The following is a 9,684-nucleotide window of genomic DNA, read 5'->3' on the forward strand; positions in this document are numbered from 1 at the left end:
GGAAGAAACTTTTCTAGGTAGCTAAAAGGCATGTGATAGGCCTTGAAACAACAGGATGATTTGAGGTCCAATACAGTTAATGTGTGGTATCCAGGAGAGGGACAAAGAGGCTAGAGAGGAAGATGGGGATCGATGGCAATATGCTGTTTTTTATTTACAGCTAAGGAGTGGGTCAGGGCATGGTGTATACTGACAATTATCTGACTTAGAGGGAAGAAAACAAGAAATTAACAACAAAAACCACCCAAACAAAACTAATTTGATTCCTTGCTAATTTATGTGGACTTTTTTTTATTTATTTATTTTTACTTTATTTTTTTATTATTATTTTTTACTTAATTTTTTTACGACTCCGCTCCCGGGGTCCCGCGCGCTCCCACCCGATTGGCCCGAGGAGTTGCCTTATGTGGACTTTTAAGAAGAGGAATGTCCCAAAATATAACAACTCCAGTAACTCCCTCCAAGGTGTCACAACTCAGATAGGGTGTAAATCACTCCTTCTGAATTTTAGGAGCACTTTGTACTTTTCATTTAGCACTCGGCACTTTCTGCCTGGGAGCATAGTTATCTGAGTTGTATTCCTTTATGGGTTCACCTGTTCCCTCAAAGTAGGAATGCGTTCTAGTTCATACAGCCTGTAAGATCACAACCCACTCTGAAAAGGCAAAGTACACCTCAAACAGTGCCCAGCACATACTATCTGTTCAATAAGTATTTCATAGCACCATAGAGTCATCATGGCATGATACCAGGGCTGAAATCCAGTCCAAAAACCATACTGTTGAGAATGAGGGGGGTCGGAACTAAGACCCAAAGCCCATTTAGAGACCATGGGTCACAAGGAAGGGATGAGTCAACTAGGGCGAACTATAGCACCGATGAAACACGCAATACTCCTCTGGTTCCTTGAGGCTTCCTCAGCCCCCACCATCATGACCCCAGTCCTGCCTTTCATGGCGGGCTAGACCGAAGCATGTGCACAGGTCACAATGATCGACACATAACCACCCCACCCTCCAGGGGGACAAACAACAGAAACCATGGGGGAAGGGAGACAGCGGTCAGTGTAAGATATGAAAATAATAATAATTTATAATTTATCAAGGAGTCACAAGTAGTGGGGAGGGAGGGGGAAAAAAAGAAGTGCTGATACCAAGGGTTAATAGAAAGTAAATGTTTAGAAAATAATGATGGCAACATATGTACAAATATGCTTGCAACGATGTATGGATTGTGATAAGAGCAGCCAATAAAATGATCTTTTTTAAAAAAAATCATTTTATTGGGGGCTTGTACAACTCTTACCACAATCCATGCATCCATCCATTGTATCAAGCACATAAAATGACCTTTTAATTAAAAAGAAAAAAAAAGATAGTCCAGTACAAATTTTCCAGTTTTTATGAAAAGCCTGATAAAGGTTTATAGACTCTTCTCAGAAAAATTCCTATACAGAAACATTTTGCGTATAATTTGTTACATATGTAAGCCATGTGAGTTCAATAAGGTTAACTTACTGAGAAGTAGCAGAATGAACCTAGAACACGTTTCCTGCACCCTACAGTTCTCTTCCCACTAAAAACTAAAACCAAGCTCACTGCCACAGCGTGGACTCCAACTCGTGGCCCCGTTGTAGAACCGCCCCGACAGGTTTCCAAGACCAACTCTTCACGGGAGTAGAAAGTCTGTCTCTCCCAACTGAGCCTGGCGGTTTTGTATGGCTGGCCTTGCAGTTAGCAGCCAGCACATAACCCTGATGCTACCAGGGCTCCTCTTCACACTACAAAGGCATCATTTAGTAGGGCGTGATTCCTCAGACCTACCATGTTTCTTTCGTGAAATTCCTTGATATTAGGATAATGCTGAGGAGAACATGGCAAGGTAAGTGGCTTCTGAGGCCCACGGACAATCAATGGTGTTGGATCTCTGCCAAGGCAACAGAGAGGTGATAGAGGTACAAGATCGAAAGCCAAGGAAGTAAAAGTGATGTTGAAGTATCCCCACGAAGAACAAAACCTTCCAAACTGTACTGTTTACAGGAAGTGAAGGGATCAAGGTTGAAAGCCAGATCTGATTTTCAGGCTAATGCTGTGTTCACCCTACCACAAAATCCCTTGGGCAATCATAGAAATCTAACCATCACAGAAACAATCCTGCAGTTAGGGCCAGATAATGGACTAAATGTTCTTAAAATTCTCAGAACTAACTCCCAGCTATCTGTGACAATAAGTTCACAAAGACCGTGTATTTTTACATCTGCAATTTAAAAAAATCAGCTATTTGCAGTCCACATGGAAGAAGCACACCAGCTTGTGTGATCATGAGATGTGGATAGGATCAGGTATCAGGCATCAAAGACCCAGAACAAAAAATTCTATCATTGTGATTTGGGGGGAGTGCAGGGTGGAGACCCAAGGCCCATCTGTAGACAATTACACCTCCCCTTACAGAGGGGTCACAGGGAAGAGACGAGCAAGTCAGGGTGTAGTATAGCACTGTTGAAACATACAACTTTCCTCTAGTTCTTTAATGCTTCCTTCCCCCCACTATCATGACCCCAATTCTCCCTTACAAATCTGGCTAGACCAGAGCATGTACACGGGTACAGATAAGAGCTGGAAACACAGGGATCCAGGACAGATAAACCCCTCAGGACCGATATTGAGAGTAGCTATACCAGGAGGGGAAGGGAATGGTGGGGGAAAGCAGGGGTAACCAATCACAATGACCTACATATAACCCCCTCCCAGGGGGATGGACAACAGAAAAATGGGTGAAGGGAAACATCAATCAATATAAGACATGAAAAAATAATAATATATAAATTATCAAGGGTTCATGAGGGAGGGAAGGTGGGGGAGGGAGGGGGAATAATGAGGAGCTGATACCAAGGGCTCAAGTAGAAAGAAAATGTTTTGAAAATGATAAGAGCACATCCCCACCCCCAGCCAGTCTTGGGCTTTGGGGCTCGGCTTAAGGCGAGTCCCTCTGGGACATGGGGGACAGTGAATGGTGTGACCCTTTGCTGGGCATGCCTACACAGTAGGGGATGCTGGGCCCCTCCAGGGTTTCCCGTATGGGCTCCAATAAATGTCTTCCCTTTTGCTTAAAAAAAAAAAAGAAAATGATAAGAGCAATGAATGTACAAATGTGCTTTACACAATTAATGTATGTATGGATTGTGATAAAAGTTGTATGAGCCTGTAATAAAATGATTAAAAAAGAAAATGATGGCAACAAATGTACAAATGTACTTAACACAATGAATGGATGTATGGATTGTGATAAGCGTTGTACAATATCCCAATAAAATTATTTTTTTTAAATCAGCCATTTGGCTAACAAATAATTTCCCTCTACTTATCACAAATCATTCATTTTCCTTCAACACTGAATTTATCATTTATACTCTCAGAGCTACATTGGATTAATAGTAGGAACTATTAAAAATGATCACAACTAGTAAAATTACCTCCCCGTCTCACTGTGATAACTTGGCCTATGGACAAGACAAGAAGCTGTTAGCAATATCTCCAATCCAGATAATCCCCACTCTAAATAACCAAAGACTGTGAATAAAGACACTCCTATCTCTTCTGTCCAATCAATACATATCTGATCTTCAAGTCTGCAAAAGCTGCAAACTAAAATTTTAAAGGTGCTCCTCCCCTTACCTCTTGTGCTTGAATTAAATGCTTGTATCTTCCAATGCCATGGGTGGGCTTTGATCTGTAGTGCCGACTGGTATTCAGCAGAAAGCCACCTAGAAATGAGAAACAAAGATCAAACCGTTTCTAAGCTCCTCCAGGGGGCAAGCAGATTGCACATGAGGAGACAGATTCTACGTAGCAAGAATGGCGAAATTTGGAGAGAGAGGGACACTTGGTTTAAAAAACCAGGGTATTTCTTGATTCTGGGCAAAATTTCAGTTTACCCATTTTTCTCTCCTTTTGGCACCTAGGATATAGCTACTTCCTAGCACCATCCTTCTTTGAGAAGTTCTCTCCACAAGAGCTACTGTTGAATGAGGAGATAAAGTATTTCATATTCACAGAAGGCTCTCCCCTCCTCTTGTGCCGTAACAGGAAACAGCGATTTTAAAGTTTTCTAATGGGGAGTGGAGGATTTCTTAGCCCCGTCTTCTCCAAGCAGGTCTGCTGTGTGCCGGGACAGAAACCCACCTGGCTTCAGAGAATTTCACTCTGTTCACAGTCTACACTATTTCACCAAGAAAATGAGGGATATCCAACCTGTAATATCCATGGCATCACATTTATTATTACATGGCAACAACTGTATGGGCACTGGGGCATTTACAAAGAAGAATGAAGCATGCTACTTGTCTGTGAGGCAATCAAGGTAGACTGGCGAAGGGTGATGGGAAGGAGATAGTGACCCGACAAAGTGTAAAATACTTTTATAAAGCTGCGCACGAACGAAAGAACAACTAAATTTACTACTGGGGCGAAGGAGGGGGAAGGACAGAGTGAATGTAGTGAAAAGGTTCAAAAAAAGATATTACAGCGGTGTTCCTGAAAGAGTAGTAGAAATTCACCATATATGGGAACCCACTGCCATTGAGATGATTCTGACTCATTTTTAAAAAACAAAACAAAAAACTCACTGCCATGCAGTTGATTCTGACTCACAGTGAGAACTACCCTCTGTGGTTTTCTGAGGCTATACATCTTTATAGGAAGAGAAAGCCTAACCTTTTCCTAGAGATTGGCTAGTAGGTTTTGAACTGACTCATACCAATCCTATACAGGGTGACCAATGCTGTAAATCTTCATGGGGACAGCTCACCTCACTGATTATAACTGAGGCATCCCCTTGCTGCTATCCCAATTCCATCTCTCTGAATCAATACCTTTAACCTTCTGTCTTCAGGCTCCACATTCTACAATTGGGACCTCTCCCAAAGAGGTGATATCCGAACCCTTTTAAGGGTACGTTACCAGAAGCAGATTGCCAGGCCTCTCTTACAGTACTGCTGGATGGGTTGGAAACACCAGCCTTTAGATCGGCAGTTGAACATAAACTGCACCACACAAGGTCCTAGGCACAGGCAAAGAAGAGAGCCTGTTAATGTGGCTGAAGCAAAACGAGGGGGTGCAGAATGCACCACAGATACAAGTGGTGAATCAGAAACAACCATGGTGGGTCTTGTTAACGGCCTGGACTTCATCCTGAACAACCACAACAGGGAAATTATATGGTCTGATGTAAGCTTTTAAAAGATCTCTTTAGTTGTATACAGATTTTTTTTTTTTAAAAACACATTTTATTGGGGACTCTTACAGCACTTATAACATTCCATACATCAATTGTATCAAGCATATTTGTACATATGTTGCCATCATCATTTTCTAAACATTTAATTTCTATTTGAGCCCGTAGCATCAGTTGCTTTTTTCCCTCCCCACTTCCCTTCCTCGTGACCTTATATTTATATTTCTATAAATATAATTTATATAAAAAATAAATTATATTTCCACATCTTACATGGACCACTGTCTCCCTTCACCCACATTTCTGTTGTTCGTACCTCCCAGGGAGGGTGGGGGGAGTTATGTGTCAATCACTGCTCTCAGTTCCCCCTTCCTCCCCTCCTAGCCCCACTTTCCCTATTCCCTCCTGGTATCGCTACTCCCATTTCTGTTCCTGAGGGGTTTATCTGACCTGGATTCCGTGTGTCGTGAGCTCTTATCTGTATCAGTGTACATGCTCCGGTCTAGCCAGAATTGAAAGGCAGGACTGGGGTCATGATGGTGGAGATGAGGAAGCCTCAAAAAGGCCTCAAAGAGGAGTCTTGTGTGTTTCATCGGTGCTATACTGCACCCTGGTTGATTCATCCCTCCATTGTGACCCTTCTGTGAGGGGCTGTCTTATTGTCTACAGATGGGTTCTGGGTCTCTGCTCTGACCTCCCTCATTCTGAACAATATGTTTTTTTTGTTGTTTGGGGTCTCCTGGTACCTGTTACCTGATTCCGTCGACAACTCATGATCACACAGGCTGGTGTGCTTTTTCCATGTGGGCTTTGTTGCTTCTCAGCTAGATGGCTGCTTGTTTAACTTCAAGCCTTTAAGATCCCAGATGCTATATCTTTTGATAGCCAGGCACCATCAGCTTTTTTCATCACATTTGCTTATGCACCCATTCTGTCTTCAGCGATTGTGTTAGGAGAAGAGAGAATGTTGATGGAACATTACAGTGGTCCAAAACAGCTAAGATATTGGTGGTAGTCTTCCTGTACCCCCAGTATCCTTTCCTATTCTATTTTTATAGCACTGACAGTACTGAATCCTCCTCTTTATAGTACATGACAAAATACACCAACAATTTCTAAATGGAAAATTCAGTGATATTAATTACATTCTTCAAGTTGTACCACTTTTTTTGATAACCTTTTTCAAATTATTCCATTATTGTTAGCATAAACTCATTGCCTCCTAAGCATTTCATCTAACCTTTAGAATTGCTGTTGTTAATTGGATCGTAAAGATAATTCTTTTAAAAAGCACAACAATGAAAGCAAACATTTCTTACGATTAAGCTAAATTCTTGTTTGATTTAAAGATAATTTCAAGGAACAATTTTGGCTTAAGGTTTAAAGATCTCCTCAGAGCAAAAACAGTTTTATTTTGATTTGGTTTCTGGGATTTAGGATCATCTAAAACCAATGGCTCCAGAAAATAGGGAGTCCATGAGAATGTGAAATTCTTTTTCAACTCTTTCCCCCTTTTGATCAGAATTTTTACATAGAATCTTTAATCAAAATGTTAAGTAACACTGATCAGATAGACTGGTAAACTATGGCCAATATGGGGCTGCATATTTATCAGTAGGATGAGAGGGCAGCATTTACCCAAAGACAAAGTGAAAAGGGTTAGGAAAGGAGGAGGAACAGAAATAGGAAACAGAGGGAGGAAGTGGGATAAGGGATGGAACACTATTGCAAGGATGAGTTAAATCCAAATGTCTATGAATTGTTGAATGTGAAACAATGATCTGCTCTGTCAGCCTTCACCTAATTCACAATAAAAAGTTTGTTTAAAAAAGGTTGTAATGGTGGCTGGGCACCATCTAGTTCTTCTGTCTTGTGGCAAAGAGACAGCTGTTCAGGGAGGGGATGACACACGCATTCCGCTCTTACAACAAAGCATGAGCACAAATCTAATCATGCTGTTCTCTTTCTTTTAGTCATTCAGCCGTTAGTCATTCTACATAATTGCAGAGACGATAATGAATACAGGAGAGAGGTCTCTGCTATATTTCAAAATCTCAATGGCTTTCCACTGCCCAAAGCTCAAACTCCTTAGGTAAGCAGCTAAGGACTTTTATTTTGTAATCTGGCTCCAATGAATTTATTTCCTCATCCTCCCACTCCTCCGGGCCTTTAAAATTCTACTCCCCAGCCACATGGCTACTTCTGCCGCTGTATATAAACCACGCAGTTTCCATGCCTCTGTGCCTTGCTAGGCTGTTTCTCCTGCGGGGGCTGCATCTTCTGACTGGTGGACCCCAACATAACCTCTGGAGTAGCTCAAGTGCAACTTTCTCGGCAACATTCTTCTTTTGCCAAGATCATCAAGAATTTACATTTCAGTGGTATAGCTCTCCCCTGTCTCCATTAGAAAGTAAAACACTAAAAAAAAAAAGGAAAGTAAAACATTTTGTGTAAATAAAAGACTCATGCCAATCACCATTTTTATGTACCAGAAACTCACTCACTCACAGGACCAAAACGGAGCTGTGAGAGGATAACGCATTTTAGTTAAAAGTGCAGCAAATGCTCGGCACAGCCTCCAGGCTACTGGAATGCTTTGGCAAGGAGGCATTTTCACAGGCAGTGTGGGGCAATTCCTATAATTAGAGCAGCTGGTTAATTAAGAAGTCGGTTCAAACCACTGCTAAATTAACCATTTTCTATCTTAAATGAAAGGTTTTGGTCAAATTACCAGTAGTTAAATTGCTTAATTAGCCAGTTGTCTTCATTATAAAATTTATATGCTGGAAAGCCTCTGGTTTCCAATGAGTTCAACTGCAGGCGGGGCTGTTTTTCAACCTGCTCTGTGCCAGGAGGCTGAGTTTCCTGCTAGCACATCAACTCTGCAGCCTCCTGCGAGAACTGACCCCTCTTTTCACCGAATGAAGACACAAAACCCCAGGGTTTCAATAGGAGGCTTTGAAAACTGTTCTGTTACTACAGTTGCAAGGTGTAACTATGTATTTATTGCCTCCCACCACCCCTTCACCAGTCTTGCATTTACATAGTGCCTGAGCCAGCTGTCCTTCAATGTCCTTGTTTACTAAATTAGAGACTAAACTCCTCAATCCAGGATTGAGGCAAACAGCTCCAGTTTAATTATTTTCCCTTCAATATTGAAGCAAGCATTTTCAGCAGGGTTGTGCAGGTAGAGATAAAGGAAAAAACGTAAGCAGCCCAAACAAAGAATCTAATTACGGGATATTCTCTTCATTCAATAGACTGTGAGGTCCTCAAGGGCAGACAATATATGCTCAGTAGTTGTATATTTCAAAAGGTTATTAAGATATTTTACCAAGACAATCTGCAATGCCTTGTTCCTGGCAGCTGCCTACTTTTATCCAAAGTCCTGTTCTTTTAAAATTTCGTTTCGTTCTTTTAATGAACACGGGAACTACCTGGACTTGTACAGAGGGTTCTGCCGTCCACAGGGTGGCTTTGAGTCAGAACCAAGTGAACAGCACCTAACAACAACCGCCTGGACTTGACTCACAGCTGGCCGATAAGCAGAGAACTGCCCCTGGAGGGGTCCAAGGTTCTCAGTCTTTACAGGAGTAGAAAGCCTCATTTTTCTCCCCAGAAGAGGCCAGTTTTCAAACTGCTGACCTTGGGGTTAGCAGCCCAATGGGTAACCCGCTGCGCCACCAGGGCTCCTGTGAGTTGGAACCGACTTGATAGCAGATGAGTTTGTTTTTTTGTTTGGATCTGGACTTCAATATACCATGTTTCTTACTTGTTTGCTCACATTCTAATGAAGGCACTCTGAGTGCCCTTCATTTTACCTCCTTATGTACGTGTACAACTTCTTCTCTACGTACAATTAGACCAATAAGAAAGGATAGTCAGTATAGTCAGGCCCATCCTTTGGACCAAGATGCTGGTCCCACACATGTCCTGCACATGGTACCCTGAGCCCACATATATGAAGGTAAGTATGGGAAACCATTCTTACACGGTTTCTGAACATCATTGTAATTTTTTTTACTTTGAAGATATATATGATAGAAAAATACTAATTTTCTTCTTTCAAAAGGTTCTTCTACTTATAGAATTGAGGCGATGGCCCTTACCCTTCAGGGCTAGAACGGAACTCACCTCCATGTTAGAATAACCAACCATTGCAGCCCTGGTGGTATAACTGTTAGGTACTGGGCTGCTAACCACAAGGTCATCAGTTTGAAAACGCCAGCCAATCCATGGAAGAAAGACAAGGCTTTCTCTATAACGAGTTATGAAAAGGAAGATGATTCCTGGTGGGGACTGAGCATGATAGTGGGACAGGAGGAGAATCAATGGAAATAGAGGAAAAAGCTGGGAGGCAAAGAGTATTTATAGAGCTCTAGATAAAGACATGTACATATACAAATATATTATATGAGGATAGGGAAATAGATCTATGAGCCTACATTTATA

The 9,684-nt window shown here is 41.7% G+C and overlaps 1 protein-coding gene across 1 annotated transcript in view; it reads right to left on the reverse strand.

Annotated features, from left to right (window-relative positions):
- The window catches only part of MRPL48 (mitochondrial ribosomal protein L48), a 50,334-nt gene that overhangs the window by 18,382 nt on the left and 22,268 nt on the right, over positions 1-9,684 (reverse strand). The window contains exon 4 of the mRNA XM_045293228.1: positions 3,675-3,763. Coding sequence (XP_045149163.1) covers positions 3,675-3,763 — 89 coding nt within the window. The remainder of the gene's footprint in view (positions 1-3,674; positions 3,764-9,684) is intronic.

Source organism: Echinops telfairi, unplaced genomic scaffold, assembly GCF_000313985.2.
Source record: "Echinops telfairi isolate 266 unplaced genomic scaffold, ASM31398v2 ScPeMD7_1713;HRSCAF=2227, whole genome shotgun sequence".
NCBI classification, from domain to species: domain Eukaryota; kingdom Metazoa; phylum Chordata; class Mammalia; order Afrosoricida; family Tenrecidae; genus Echinops; species Echinops telfairi.